This window comes from Mastigoproctus giganteus, chromosome 2, assembly GCF_048544385.1.
Source record: "Mastigoproctus giganteus isolate SK-2022 chromosome 2, ASM4854438v1, whole genome shotgun sequence".
NCBI classification, from domain to species: domain Eukaryota; kingdom Metazoa; phylum Arthropoda; class Arachnida; order Uropygi; family Thelyphonidae; genus Mastigoproctus; species Mastigoproctus giganteus.
The window spans coordinates 96,162,353-96,178,681 of record NC_143576.1 but is presented as its reverse complement, the minus strand read 5'-3'; the positions used below and the strand labels follow the sequence as shown (position 1 = coordinate 96,178,681).

Sequence of the window (16,329 nt, the reverse complement as noted above, 5' to 3'; positions counted from 1 at the left end):
TCAACTGCCGTTTTCTGGAACAACCTTCCTTCTTACGTATTTCCTGAAAATTACAGTGTACAGAAGTTCAAGTCTAATGTCAACAAATATCTTTTTTCGTCTTCTCAGATTTTCAGGCAGATTTTTTTTCAGTGAAAAAAAAAATCTGCTTGCAAACATATGTTGATCTGAATGAAGTAGCCATTTTCATGGCATTTTCTATTAGCAGAAAATATTCAGATGGGAAAGCCTTGTAGAATTCAAATAGTTTATTTTTGCAGTCTATATACTTATTTTTGAATCATATTTTGGCTTGAAGATCAATAATTTCAAGTTGCAATCTGGGATTGTAGTTTTCAGCCATAGAAGTAAATGGGTTCTCAAACAAAAGCTTATGTCTTTTCATGGGATTTTATATCAGAAAATCAACTTTCAAACTTATAAAAAAGTAACTGTAATAACGAAAAGCAACGATTCTTTGGAAATGCATTTCTCCCTTAGCTCAGTACAACATTTAAAATGAAATAAATTCATTTTGAATTTGGTGACACTCAACTGGGATTTGAATAATAACAACTTATTCTGAAATGATTTGATGTCACCAAACAAATCAGACCAATTTTCCTTTCCCTTGTAGTTTTAAATTAAGAGCATTTAAATGACTAGATGTCTATGTATGAATTGCAAGATCAAACAGCCACTCCATATTTGGCAGTTGTTTTATTGGTTTCCCTTTTTCTGTGTTGAAACATTCGTTGATGTCTCAACAGCCACATTAAGCCATGTGTAAAATTGATAACGTGTTGGAGATCCAATACTTTCCCATAAAGAGCTTCTTGATGCACAATGCAGTGAATCGGAGTTTCAGCTCTGATATCTATAATTTTCTTGGTTATTCTACCCAGAAGCCCAATGTTTTTACCAATCATTTTTTGCACCAGCAGTTGTGACTCCAACCAGGTTTTTAATATTTAATCCTAAATTTTCAATAGATCAGCAAAAATTTTCAAATAGATTTTCACCTGTAGTTGTTCCGAGCATACTCTATAGACCAGCTAAATCTTCAACTGGTACAAAATTATCATTAATTCCACGGGCTGTGTTATTTATATCAGTATTGTCATCCAGTGCCACACTAAAATATTTCATATGTTTTGTTTTCCAAAAGTTGTTCAAACAAATTCTTTCCAATATCTTCTTCTCTTCGCATAGTTGTTTTTCAAGAAAAACTAATATCTTGTACAGTCAAGTCCTCGTATAACACATGTTTACACTACACGAATTCAATCATGCACAATTTATAAATAGGGGAACGATATCGCATATAACACGAACCGAATTCGCTTATGCACAATTCGCCTTTGTGTTTACAAGAAATGGCAGTCGAATGTGGAATCACCCCCAACTGAACGCAACAGGAATGAAGAGAAGATTCTGAAAATGTATTTATGTTTTTTATATCAGTGAAAGGGAAATGCTTTTCGCCATAATAAAGTAAAAACCCACACAATTCCAGCTATCGGTATTATCGCAAATGCAATTAGATAAGAGTTTACTGCCAGTTTATAACAGATTCCACTAGCAGAAACGCAGCTGGAAATAGTTTTTGTTGTTTTATGGTAGTAACCCCCAGAAATGTGTTTTAGTAAAATGTGAGCTAGTGAGGTGTTCATAGTGTGTCTCTGCCTTTACGGTGTTGTTTATTCATGCTACATGCGTGCAGCTTTGTTTATGTGTATCAAGTGTGCTTCCTCATTTTGTAATTGTGCTTTATTCCCTAAAAATGAGTAAAATACTTAAAAGGTGTCAAAAGGAAGCATCCTGGTGAAGACACTACAGATGCAGAGAGAAAAAGAAAAGCAATATCGATAAACAGAGGTGGACTGGATCAAAAATTCTTACACGGGAAAATTTGTAGCAGCCTCATACTAGTGTTTACAGCCAAAATCACACTGGCCTCCATCCTCTTCTGGCCTCCGGCCCAGCTGGGTTTCCCCGGTAAGGCTTATGGCCAGTCCGCCTCTGTTGATAGAGAAAAAATACACGTGCTACTGGCCTAAATGAGGCAACGCCGAGAATTAGAAAGAATGCAGAGAAAATAAAAACAACTTTCATAGCAGGAACAACTCAAAGTGTAATTAAAATCCATTAGATCAAGACACAAAGAATTGGAAGAGATGGAACGGCTGTCATCTGTTTGGATAGAAAATCAAACAAAAAAAAAAAACAAGTTTGCTTACGATAGAAGCAAAAACATTAGCAATATTTTATTACGTAATAAAATACGTAAATATTTTATTACGATTATTTATTGTGTTTGGTAATATTTTGGTTACAAATGTGTGTTCAATCTTGGGTGGTTGGCACCCTAACCCTATTTTTCCCATAGGGCCTGTTATTTATATTGCACGATTTTGCATTGCACAAGGATTTCTAGGAACGCAACTATCGTGCTATACGTGCTAAACGAACAATGTATCATTGTTCGTTTCTCCGGACAAATTCTTCCAGAACTTTTAACAAACAACGCTTAACAAATTCACCATCATTGAATGGGTTACTTTCAAAAGCGAATGTGCAACTTGATAACTGGCACATAGAGTAGATAAATTTCTTGACTGATACCTTTTCAGTATGTTTTCTTAATTCGTTTTGTAACTTTGAACAGTTTTCTTTTTGCAGCACTCCTTTATGTTGATCATAATATTTATGATTGAATCAGTGTCGTTTTAAATTATATTCTTTAAAAACTCACACAGTCTCCTTACACACCAAACACACTGCTTTTTCATGGTCATCAATGAAGAAATAGCCTTCAGTCCACCTTAGATCAAAAACACGGCACTCGAAATCAATCTTCCCCTTTTGGAACAGTTTTAAGAATGATTTTTTATAATTCAATACAAATTAATAATTAATTCAATGCAATGAACACGCTATATCAAAATAGCTAACTGTATTTAGCACACATATGACTGCACTGAACCACATATAGCAATCAATGTTGTTTTAGTTCACTTTCCGCATGGGCCTTATAAAAATTATTTGCAGGCCGGATCCTGACTGTGGGCCGTAGGTTGGACACCACTCCTCTAAAGGGTGCTGCAGTGTCATGGAGGGGGGGGGGAGAGGAGACTGAAAGAAGTCATTCAACAGTATTCTCCAAAGATGTGTACAAGGCTGACAAAATAGCACTGTTTTACAAGTTAATGCCTGATAAGACACTTGCATTCAAGGACAAAAGTTACACATGGCAAAAATTCCAAAGAAAGGACTATTGTGCAGTAATGCAAAAATGTGACTGGCATGCACAAACTAAAACCATTGGTTGTTGGGAAGTTATTGTTTTTTTTTAAGAGCATTAGCAACTAAGACCATATAACTCCGGGATATGCGGTGGTCATTCCCTGACCTTTCCGCATCCTCCATATTTGGTGGTGACGGGCTCGAACCCCGGTCTAATCGAGAAGCATGTGCTACGCATTGCTGCTCCTTCCCACCTGGCTACGGAGGCGCCTTGTTGGGAAGTACAAAATCCCCATATTTCAAAAATGTGCATCACCTGCCTTTCGAACATTGCCATAATACAAAGGCTTGGATTATAGGTGATATTTTCTAAGGCTGCATTCTGACATTGGAACAGAAAATGAAAGCAGAACATAGTACACACTTCTGATTTTAATTGGCAAACGTTTGGCACACAAGCCTGTGCCAAGACACACTGAACGCATTTAAAGTTATGTTCTTTCTGCTTAACTTTGCATCTATTTTGCAGCTTCTGAAAATCAGGAGCTGCAAAATAAATGAATCCATGGTACAAAAGGGCACTACAAGTCACAGTCAGTGCGGTGAATGTTGGCCAGTATTTCAGTGGGCCGTGACTTAAAGATAAATATTTTGGAACTATTCAAATGTTAAGTGCAGCATGAAGGACAATAAGTGCAGTTACAACTGTAAAGTCTTTTCACAAAGCCAGTATCGTGTCACAAGGCACCAAAGAATGTGAAAATGGAAATGACTGTAATTCATATATGAACATTTGACAAAATTTATGCCAAACATTAAATGTTCTTTCAGATGTATTACTGAACAATTATACTGGCATGGGAGCCATTGCTGTTTGGGAAGTGACCAAGAATAACACTGTGCCCAAATTATTGGTGTGTGTGTGGGGGGGGGGGGGGAAGCCTGGTTGAAAATGTTAAAAACGATGATGACGAAGGAGAGAAGAGGAAGGAGAAGGAAATGGTGGACACAATGATGTTACAATTACTCTCACAAAAGCAGCAATGCAGCATGAAGTCTTCATTTCTTGAATGTCTTCACCAAAAAAGGACATTCCAGACAGTGTGTTGGAGAGTTACAACATTATTCGGGAATTTAATGTAATGAATAGGAAAATGTAACGTTAATAACCAAAAAATTTCTTCCTGTGGAAACTTAAAATAGCAGTAAATCAGGCAGCCATTTGGAATTCATCTCACATATATTTACTAGATTGCGGGCATTTAGCTTACAAAGGAAGAAATTTCTAAAAGAATCTGATTCACATCACATTTCTCTTCTAGCCAAGTAATGCAATATTGCACTAGAAAGTGCTATCAACACTAGGAACATTAATAGGTAGCACCTGATTTGTAAAGATATTCACATATTATGCAGCCATTGGTCACTGCTGCAGATGTAACAGGATTCCAGACAGTCCAACATCTCTAGGACCCTGATACTATTGCTACTAGTTTCTGTTCTCTAACCATGTATAAAAGGTCCACTGGCTATTTTATACATACACATACCCTACCATATTCACAGTGAAAAAGTTAGTAAGATTCACTGGACAAAGCTTTTTCCAATTTTCACTGCTCCACTCAATGTTCCCAACACATATAAATTGATTTCCTGTTACCATATACTTTGCCCTTCTCTCATCCCAAGACAAAACTTAATTCTACTGAAATATATAGCATCCATGCCATGTCCACAAAGCGGTATTTAGACTCTCAGCATACACAATCGTGGTCCCTTTTAAAGATGATTAAATCATGGCCCTCGTGCTACATTTCACACAATATAATTTAGCCAATCTTGTCTACTATCACCAGCTATCAAAAATGCTTTTCTCATTTTGTATTTGAACAAATGAGTATATAAAGAAACTTAGTACTAGGTAATTATGAATTTTTACTAACTTACCAGGATGAAAATTGTACAAAGTTAGCCCCAACATCTCACATCTCTTTAATTCATCTATTAAAGCTGCTCTACTTTTCTCTAGTATTTCATCTTTAGGGGAACCACAATTCAGGAGATAAGAACCATGGGGTAATATCAAATGAGGTAGAAAATCATGTTTTTGACAAGCCTCTTGAAATTTTGAAGCATCATTTTTAGAAAGAGGTTTGCAAGCCCACTGGCGCTGGGATCGAAGAAAGAGACCAAAAGATTTTGCTCCAATATCTACTGCATTAATAACAGCATTATACAAGCCTCCTAAAACAAATAAGAATTTTTTTGCTATTAAAAAATAAATAAATAAAATGTACTGTAAATAACATGTGAAGTGAAATTATTCAATGCAGTATAACATCAAATAATGTACCACACTACCAAATTATGTCCCCTTTTTTGCAGGGGACATAATTCACCTGTAGTAAATTCAAAACAATGAATAAGAATAGTATAACTGCACTTTCAACTTTACAGTTAAAAAGATGTTTATACCATCTTTTTAGCTAATTAATTAAAATAAAAACAGGAATACCAATGCCCACTACTTCAGGGAACACATATGTTTGTATCTCAGTTGCCAACTGCTATCTGGCCAAAAACCAATGGATGTTAAGGACACTACTGATGTTATGCTGCTGCAACAGGATCTGGAAAGGATGAGCAGATGGGCTGAGAGGTGGCAAATGAAGTTTAACATTGACAAATGTAAAGTACTACATATGGGAAACAGCAACCCCAGAGCAACGTATCAACTCTGTGGTACTACACTGACAGTGGTAGAGAATGAGAAGGTAATTGTGCAGGCAGATATGAAGTTCTCTGAGCAGTGCAAATGAGCTGCAAGAGTAGGTCAGGTGTCTTATCAATGATATACAGGAATTTTTCTAGCAGGGATAAGGAGGTGATTATTCCCTTGTATAAGGCAATGGTCAGGCCACACCTTGAGTACTGTATACAGATCTGGAGGCCTCATTTCAAGAAGGATGTAGAGCTGCTGGAACGAGTACAGAGAAGGGCAACAAGATTAATGGATGGAACAAAGGCTTGGTCTTACGAAGAAAGGCTTAAGTTTTGCAAATTACAGTGTCTGTAGACTAGGCACCGGCGAGGTCATCTGATAGAGGTGTATAAAGCCTTGAATGGTTTGAGCATGCTCAATGCCGATGGGATTCTTTCTCTTTAGCATTAGCATTAGTAGAGGCATATGATGCAAGAAGCAAGCTTATTCAGCATCAGCCAAAAAAAAAAAACACACCACTCCCATTTCACCCCTCCGTTCGCTCGAAATACCTGTCCAATTGAGCCTTAAATTTGTTTAGGCTATCAACTTCAACAACAAGTGATGGAAGTCGGTTCCACCAACCAACCACCCGCTGGCTAAAGGCAAATTTCCGCACATCTATCCGACATCCGTCCTTCCTCAATTTGAATTTATGCCCTCTGAGCAAGGTGAAGAATCCCATTGGCATCGAGCATGCTCAAACCATTCAAAGCCTTATACACCTCTATCAGATCACCTCGCCGGTGCCTAGTCTCCAGACTCTGTAATTTGCAAAACTTAAGCCTTTCTTCGTAAGACCAAGCCTTTGTTCCATTCATTAATCTTGTTGCCCTTCTCTGTACTCGTTCCAGCAGCTCTACATCCTTCTTGCCTTATGCTCTTGCTCAGAATAATCACCTGAGAGGGCATAAATTCAGATTGAGGAAAGACAGATGTAGGATAGATGTGCGGAAATTTGCCTTTAGCCAGCGGGTAGTTGGCTGGTGGAACAGACCTCCATCCCTTGTTGTGGAAGTTGATAGCCTAAATGAATTTAAGGCTCAGCTGGACAGGTATTTCGAACAAAGAGAGGGGTGAAGTGGAAGGGGGTTTTTTTTTTTCTTTTTTTTTTTTTTTGGCTGATGCTGCATAAGCTTGCTTTCTTGCATCATATGCCTCTACTAATGCTAATGCCCCTTACAGTCCAAATATCAAATGAAAAGAGCAATGTTCCACAGACTCTTGGAATCAAAACTGTGAACTCTGAAGTTTAAAAAAAGAAAATTTTACCCCAGGGGCTCACATCTGGTGAATTCTTCAGATAGGAAAGGCAGCGGACTTAAGCCAGTTTGACAAAGGCCAAATTGTAATGGCCAGATGACTGGGTCAGAGCATATCCGAAACAGCATGGCTGGTGGGGTGCTCATGGTGAGCCGTGGTTAGTACCTACTGAAAGTGGTCCGAGGAAGGGGAACCCATGAACTGCCGGCAAGGTGTAGAACGACCGTGGCTCATCGATGCTCGAGGTGAACGAAGACTCTCCCGAATGGTACAGGGAAACAGAAGAGCGGCTGTGGTGCAACTCACCAGTAATTGGATTGCTGGTGATGGGAGTAATGTGTCACAACACACAGTACATTGAACCCTGCTGAAAATGGGGCTGCATAGCCACAGGCCGCTCCGAGTGCCCATGCTAACCACGGTTCACCGATGACAGCGCCTACAATGGACATGTGAGCATCAAAACTGAACCTTGAGCAACTGGAAGAAGGTCGTCTGGTCCGATGAAAAATATCAGCCTTTACCTTGCTTGAATATTTAATTCATATTAGCATTAGTAGAGGCATATGATGCAAGAAAGCAAGCTTATGCAGCATCAGCCAAAAAAAAAAAAAAAAAAAAAAAACCCCTTCCACTTCACCCCTCCATTCGTTTGAAATACCTGTCCAGCTGAGCCTTAAATTTATTTAGGCCATCAACTTCCACAACAAAGGATGGAAGTCTGTTCCACCAACCAACTACCCGCTGGCTAAAGGCAAATTTCCGCACATCTGTCTTTCCTCAATTTGAATTAATGTGCTCTCAGGTGATTATTCTGCGCAAGAGGCAGTATCCCATCAGCATTGAGCATGCTCAAACCATTCAAGGCTTTGTACACCTCTATCAGATCACCTTGCCGGTGCCTAGTCTCCAGACTAGGCACCGGCGAGGTGATCTGATAGAGGTGTAATCTGCAAAACTTAAGCCTTTCTTCGTAAGAGCAACACTTCGTTCCGTTCACTAGCCTTGTTGCCCTTCTCTGTACTCGTTCCAGAAGCTCTACATCCTTCTTGAAATGAGGCCTCAAGACCTGTATACAGTACTCAAGGTGCAGCCTGACCATTGCCTTATACAAGGGAATAATCACCTCCCTATCTCGGCTAGAAAAATTCCTGTATATCATTGATAAGACACCATGAGCTACTCTTGCAGTCCGTCTGCACTGCTCAGAGAACTTCATATCTGCCTGCACAATTACCCCCAGGTCCTTTTCATTCTCTACCACTGTCAGTGTAGTACCACAGAGTTGATATGTTGCTCTGGGGTTGCTGTTCCCATATGTAGTACTTTACATTTGTCAATGTTAAACTTCATTTGCCACCTCTCCACCCATCTGCTCAACCTTTCCAGATCCTGTTGCAGCAGAATAGCATCAGTAGCATGCTTAACAACCCTTCCAACCTTTGTATCGTCTGCAAACTTGGACATTAAGCTTGATATTACATCATCAATATTATTTATAAATACAGAAAACAACAATGGACCCAACACTGAACCCTGAGGGACTCCACTAATAACATTAGTCCACGATGAGCAGTGTCCATTAATTACCACTCTCTGTCTTCTGCCACTCAACCATCCCTTTATCCATAGCAACAATTTGCCACCAATACTAAACTGCTCCAATTTGTGCAGCAGTCTTCCATGTGCAACAGTATCAAAAGCCCTTCTAAGATCCAAATATATAATATCAAAGTTATTCCGTACATCATAGTATCCAATCAAATTGGTCAGGCAAGACCTTCCCTTAACAAAAACCATGCTGTGTCTGAGCTATAACTGAATTTTTTTATTCAAGATGATCCTGCAGTGCTTCTTTAACCAGTGCTTCCATTAATTTTCCTGGAACAGAAGTTAAACTCACAGGTCTATAATTACTTGTGTCAACCTTTGATCCTCCTTTGTGAATTGGGGTTACATTTGCACATCTCCAGTCTGTGGGTACCTCCCCTGAGTCCAAGGAAGCTCTCATAATTATGGCTAACAGACTGCTTACTTCCCTTGCCGCCTCCTTTAATATAACTGGATAGATCCCATCCACCCCAGGTGCCTTTCTTGTATTTATCTTCAACAATTTCTCTTCCACCTTACTCTCAATTATTACAAGATCATCTAGCTCACTGCTAGTGTTTACTTCATCTATGGCATTCCCCTTCCTGAATAACTCCTCATGTGTGAATGTAGATGCAAAATATTGATTTAGTTTGTTAGCTACCTGAGCAGGATCATGAACAGTTGAACCATCGATATCAAGTGGACTAATCTGATTCATCCCCATCCTTCTAGAGTTTACATAAGTAAAGAACTCCTTGCTGTTTTTCTTTGCATCCCTTGCCAAAGATTTCTCGTAATCTGCCTTCGCCTGCCTAACCTCCTTTGTCACTTGGTTACAGATCAACTTGTATCTATCATAGGCTTCTGTGTCACGTGTTAATTTATATGTATCCCATGCATTTTTCTTCTCTGCCATATGTCTCATTAGTTCATCTGACATCCATTTAGGCCTAAACATTGAACAATATTTCTTAGTTGGTATGTAAAGCCTAGTAGCTTCCAAGATAAGTTCTTTGAATGCTTCACATTTTGAGTTTGCTGTTGGTAACATCATCAGTTGGTCCCACTGTATAGAATTTAAATACTGTCTCAGACCATCGTAGTCGCATTTACGAAAGCAATAACCCTTCCCTTTACCCCTGATGGTAGTTACCTTCTTGAGTAAATCCCACTTCAGCACACTGTGATCACTGCCACCTAGTGGTTCCTGTATCTGCAGATTCTTAATGCATGAAGAATCACTACTGATAATCAAATCAAGAGTACTGCTCCCTCTAGTTGCCTCCTGAACATGCTGATTTAGAAAACAATCATCCAATAAATCCACAAAAGCCTTGCTAGTGTGCGAGTGACCAACCCACAAATTCCAGTCAATATCTGGGAAATTAAAATCCCCCATTATAAGACACTCTGATTTACTGGCCCACTCTACTTCCCTGTACAGTTTCTTGTTATACTCATCAGAGTCATTAGGCCTATAGCACACTCCTACTCTCAATTTTGATCTCCCAATGCTTATGTCACACCAAACTGACTCGACACTGCAATGTCCAGCGATGTCGACTGGCTTCACTTCCTTGGATTTTATGTGTTTCTTAACTAATAGCATAACCCCTCCTCCCTTCCTATCCTTTCTGTAGACGTTGTACTCCCCAAATTCCAGTTCTGCATTACTTATATCTGTGTGACACCATGTCTCTGATATCTCAACAATATCCACCTTTGATGCTTTGAGCAATACCTCAAATTCATCAAATTTATTTACCAAACTCCTAGCATTGGTGTACACGCAAGTATACATTCACCTGTTCTTTTTCTTAGCTACCCTAACACAACCCATGTGTTTACTTGTACCCCAATGACTCCCAGCAGTCTGAAATATCCTGCATCTTATTTTCCAAGCTGCTGCTCATTCCAATAGAATGCAGTGCAAGAATCACTTTCACCTTTGCCCGTGGCTACTGTTAATCTATTAGTCCTTGTATTCCCCCAATCTAGCAGTTTTCCGACCCACCTAGCACTGCCTCGATAGTATCAGCAAACATTCTTGCACCCTTTCTATTTAAGTGTATCCCATCCCTGTAAAAGCAGTCTCTCCTGTTAACAAGTACAGACCAGGCTGAAAAAAATTCTACCCCTTGAGCCTTGCACAATCTTTCCAGGGTCGAATTGATCGACAGGGCTCTCATCATATACATCACATCTTATATATAATGCCAACTTCCCAAAGGAGCCAAATCATAACATTATATGAAATGGTCAACTGATAATTAAAACTGAAAATTAAAAACATTTTTAAATTTATTTGTGATTAACTTTTATCCATATGTTAAATTACTTGTAAATTCAATATTAATTAATACCAGCATTTCAAAACACTAAAAATTGAAAAAATACAAGAGATAATAAATAAATTGGTAGGTCACACCCCAAGTTCTGAACACTCAACTTACAACTATCATTTGTTTTGAAAATGAATAATCTTCATTATGAAATGCTATCCTGTGCCCTTAATTTTTGCACTATATATAATAGTGCAAAAGCCAGATATGAACGGTTGCACCATTATTCTTCATCACGTTCCTTCAACCAATAAAATTCATTCTGTATAATAATGCCAGTAGTTTAGCATCTGCAATAGATGCTGTCAACAGTTTTAGAATCTGTACTAAAAAGTCCTTTTACTGAATCTTTGTTGAAAGTTGTGCTAATCCATGCATTGCACATACAGATCACTGAAATTGTAAAACAAAACTCACAGTTCACCCCCACAGCCTCTAAACTGACCTGTAAAACACTACTCACTATGGCGACTGTGTTGTGCTCTGTAGTACATATAATCCATCAGGCCACACCTTGAGTACTGTATACAGGTCTGGAGGCTTCATATTAGGAAGGATGTAGAGTTGCTAGAACGAGTACAGAGAAGAGCAACAAGATTGGTGAGAGGAAAAAAGGGGTGTGCTTACAAAAAAAGGCTTACGTTCTGCAAGTTGCAGCATCTGGAGACTAGGCCTGCGAGGTGATCTGATCGAGGTGTATAAGGCCTTGAATGGTGTGAGCAGGCTCAAGGCTGACAGGATATTTCTGCTTGCTCAGATTACGAACCTGAGGGGGCATAGATTCAAATTAAGGAAAGACAGTTGTAGAATAGATGTGCGGAAGTTGCCTTCCCATTTCACCCATCTGGGCACTCCAAACATTTGGAGTACCCAGATGGGTGAAATGGGAAGGGTTTTTTTTTTGGCTGATGCTGTATAAGCTTGCTTTCTTGCATCATATGCCTCAACTAATGCTAATCACTGATTCAAGATCAGTGAAAAAATTACTCTGCCAACCTCCCTAAACATATGTCCATAATTACTTGAATAGTTCTGGAATAGACACATTATGTTTACTCAGAATTACATGTGAAAAAGGTGTGGAGACCCCCTTCTTTCTGTACCACCCTTTTGGGTGGTATGGGACCACCTCTGTATGGAGACTCCCCCTCCTGTACCACCCCAAAGGATGGTACAGGAGGGGGAGTATCCACGCAACAACAACTCTTCACATCAAGCAGGTTATAATATTGATATGGAAAACTACAGACTATTTATTTTATGTTTGAATTATTATATAAAATGGTTACTTCTCTATTGTTATTAAGTATTTTACAAAGAATATATTATAGGTGACACCTCCAATCACAGTAGATATGCTAATGCATGGTGTCTGAAATAAAATAATAATAGCAGAAATATATGGAAAAATTTTAAATGCCAAATTTTTACACACTTAATTTTAAAACTTCTTTTTAAAACCTAATTTTAAAACACTTAAAATTAAAACTTCTCAGAAATAAAAAAGAAAATTTGTGGTCTGTCAAACCTCACCACAATTAAAGCTAAAATTTGTGGCATCACCACTGATGGGTTAAAGTTTGTTTTATACACTACACCTCTCTCTCTCTCTGTGATTTAAATCATCACTAGATTGTCAGGTACTGCACTGATGGGGATATAATATAGTATCACACTTATACTTCTCATTATAAGATATGTTTAGTTGTCACTCAACCAAGAAAACTCATCACAATGTCATTTCAACATGAAGACTCAAAAACCTACTTTGAGACCTCATCCCATTATACATATATAACTAAACAAATGCAAATTTCACATGGGTTTATGTCCTACATTATGATCATTCATTATTGAGCTATGGAAGTAGCTTTTTATCAGCTCCTTTTTTTTTTTCTTTTTCTTTTAACTATGTCAAATAAACTGTCTTCCACAACGAACATCTCTTTGTAAAATTAACAATAATACTAATGATGTCATATAGAAAAATATATACAAACACAATCCTGTTTAAAACAAGTCGAAAAAGGAATATATTTCGTATTTAATGGAATGTATTTAAACAGAAGGAAATAAAGTTATAAACTATGAAACCAAGCAGACCCACTTACCACTTATAGAAACATGAGCTCCAATGTATTTTTTACCAGTGGCTATGGGCTTAACATCTTGTTCATTTTTTAATTTATCAATAGAAAGACGTTTTGATGAAATAATATCCAAATTTATTTCTTTATTATGTTTATTTCTTTTTCCTCTATGCTCCTCCTCTTCATTTATATTTGGAATATCTCTGTTTTCCCCTTGTACTGCTTTTCTACTTCTTGTTACTCTTCTTTTCACTAAGTCAGTAATATTACCTTCAACCTCAAATTTGTTCCTGTGACAATTAAAAATGTTATCTTCCATACTGCAATTCTCTGCTGCCATAGCTGCTTTTTTGTTTATTTTTTTATTTTTGGAAATGTGTGTTTTGTTAAATTTCCCATTTTTATTTGGATCAGTTATTTCTAATAATTTATCTTCAGTAGTCTCCACTACATATGTAGGATCGTGATCTATGTTTGATTCAGTCCTTTTCAGCTTTGATTCTTCACACTCCTCAATAACAAAGCTGGATTTCAGAGCTTTCCGCTTTCTTACTAGTCTAGGATTAGCTGAGCTTTCCTTTATGTTTCCATCATTGCTTTCAGTACAACCAAGTTTCTTAAAAGAGTTTTTGGTAACCTTTACAACTTCTTTTGATTTTTTTTGAACGAGTACTTTATGTTTCGTTTTGAAATCAGAATTTTTTACACTGGTTTTTGCTGCTTCAGATTTAGAAATTCTGGGCATTTTTAAATTTTGGAGTTAAGGCACAGACCTATAAATAAACAAAAACAGTATTAGTATTGTCAATGCAAAGCTTACACGTACCTGCAAAAAAAATAAAATTCCCAACTTCGTTTGTCCACTCATTCTAACAATATGTCCAAACCATTAAATTTATTTAAACTACCTACATTCACAAAGCTGGAAGTAGGCAGGGGTTCACATCTGGTGAGTATGGGCTTGGCACACCCAGGGTCCTGAGCTGGATATCATCATTCTTCTCTTTCTTGGTGATTCCCTTCTACTTTTCTCACTCTCTCTCTATCTCAGAGTAACTTGGGAATTTTTTTTTTTTTTTTTTGGTGGTGCAGCATAAGCCTCAGGTTTCCTTGCACCATAGAGCTAATAATAATAATAATTCCAATTTGCATTCATCCAGAATGCAAATTGGAAGCCTTGAATTTAAATGATTTAAGGCTTTAAATGCTTTATAAGCTTGCTTCCGTGATTTGTCACTGCTAATAATAAATGGCAGTTTTCTGACCCATCTAACACTGCCTCAGTAGCATCAGTAAATATTCTTGCATCCGATCCCTGTAAAAACAATTCTTTCTATTAAGATGTACATACAGAGCATGCTCAGAGCAAATTGTACTTCATGTGATACACAGTTTCTACATAACCATATTGATTAACAAACCAAGTTTTCATCCTAAAATCCCTCTTGTCACACCTTGGCTGAATTCCAGACCCTTCAAATTCAGCAGTAGTTCATGGCTTTTTTCTCACCATCAACAATAATAATAATATTAATATATCAGCAAAGCGAAACACTTCTCATATCATCTCTAATATTCTAAATCTCTAATAATTTGATCAATTCTTCCTTAAATTAATTCAAATTATTGTTCCAACAACCCTCTGGCTTAAAGCATATTTCCATACATCTATCTCGTAACCATCCTTATGAAATTTAAATTTTTTGCCACGTTATATGTGTTGCCCAAGAAAGAGTAAAGATGACATCAATATTTGGTTTACTTAATCTATTTAAGCCTTTAACATTTCAACCAGAGAGGATAATACTCTTGATCTCAGGATTAATGACAGTAATGGCAGTGTGCTACTGCAACAGGATCTAGAAAATTTGGGCAGATGGGCTGAGAAGTGGCAACGGAAGTTTAACATTGACAATGCAAAGTACTGCATATGGGTAAAAGTAACCCCAGAGGAACATTGTGTGGTACTGCACTTAGGGCGGTAGAAAATGAAAAAGACCTGTAAGTAATTGTGAAGTCAGATATGAAGTTTTCTGAGCAATGCAGACAGGCTGCAAGAGCACATCATGAGGTTTTGTCAATGATATACAGGAATTTTGCTAGCAGGGAGGAGGAGGAGTTATCCCTTTGTATAAGACAATGGTCAGGCCATGCCTTGAGTACTGTGTACAGGTCTGGAGGCCTCATTTTAGGAAAAGATGTAGATTTGCTTGAGCGTGTACAGAGAAGGGCAACAAGATTGGTAGTAGCAGTGGCATGTGATGCAAGAAAGCAAGCATATGAGCTTATGAAGCATCAGCAAAAAAAATAATAAATAAATATAATAAAATAAAATAAAAATAAATAAAGAAAATAAAAAAAATTACACAACAATTCCCTCTAAATGTTTGTCCAGTTCCTCCTTAAATTGATTTAAACTATCAACTTCAGCAACAACAGATGGAAGTTTGTTTGAGCAATTAACCACCTGCTGGCTAAAGGCAAATTTCTGCACATCTATTCTACATCTTTCCTAAATTTGAATTTATGCCCCCTTAGGTTCGTAATCTGAACAAGTGGAAGGATCCCATCAGAATTCAGCGTGCTCAATCCATTCAAGGCCTCATACGCCTCAATCAGATCACCTTGTAGGTGCCTAGTCTCCAGCCACTGCAATTCGCAGAACTTAAACCTCTCTTCGTAAGAGATCCCTTCATTCCCCTCACAAATCTTGTTGCTCTTCTCTGTAAACAATCAAGCAAATCCACATCATTCCTAAAATGAGGCCCCCAGACCTGTATGCAGTACTCAAGGCGTGGCCTCACCATTGCCTTATACAGAGGGACAATCACCTCCTTTTCCCTGCTAGAAAAATTCCTGTATATCATTGACAAAACCCCATGACCTGCCCTGGCAGCCTCTCTGCATTGCTCAGAAAACTTCATATCTGACTGCACAATTACTTACAGGTCTTTTTCATTTTTTACGACCTTAAGTGTAGTACCACACAGTTGGTACATTTCTCTGGGGTTACTTCTACCCATATGCAATACTTTGCATTTGTCAAGGTTAAACT

General features: G+C 37.8%; 1 protein-coding gene across 2 annotated transcripts in view; it reads right to left on the bottom strand.

Moving 5' to 3' along the window:
- LOC150089442 (uncharacterized) overlaps positions 1 to 16,329 on the bottom strand; it is an 83,554-nt gene that overhangs the window by 65,217 nt on the left and 2,008 nt on the right. Inside the window, exons 2-3 of one of the 2 annotated variants that reach the window (XM_090368601.1) lie at positions 13,296 to 14,047; positions 5,173 to 5,469 (exon numbers count right to left, since the gene is read on the bottom strand). In XM_090368601.1, the coding sequence (XP_090224727.1) occupies positions 5,173 to 5,469; positions 13,296 to 14,019 (1,021 nt within the window). In that variant the 5' untranslated portion in view covers positions 14,020 to 14,047. Of the gene's footprint in view, positions 1 to 5,172; positions 5,470 to 13,295; positions 14,107 to 16,329 lie in introns of those variants that run through there. The other variant, XM_090368602.1, reaches the window with a different exon arrangement.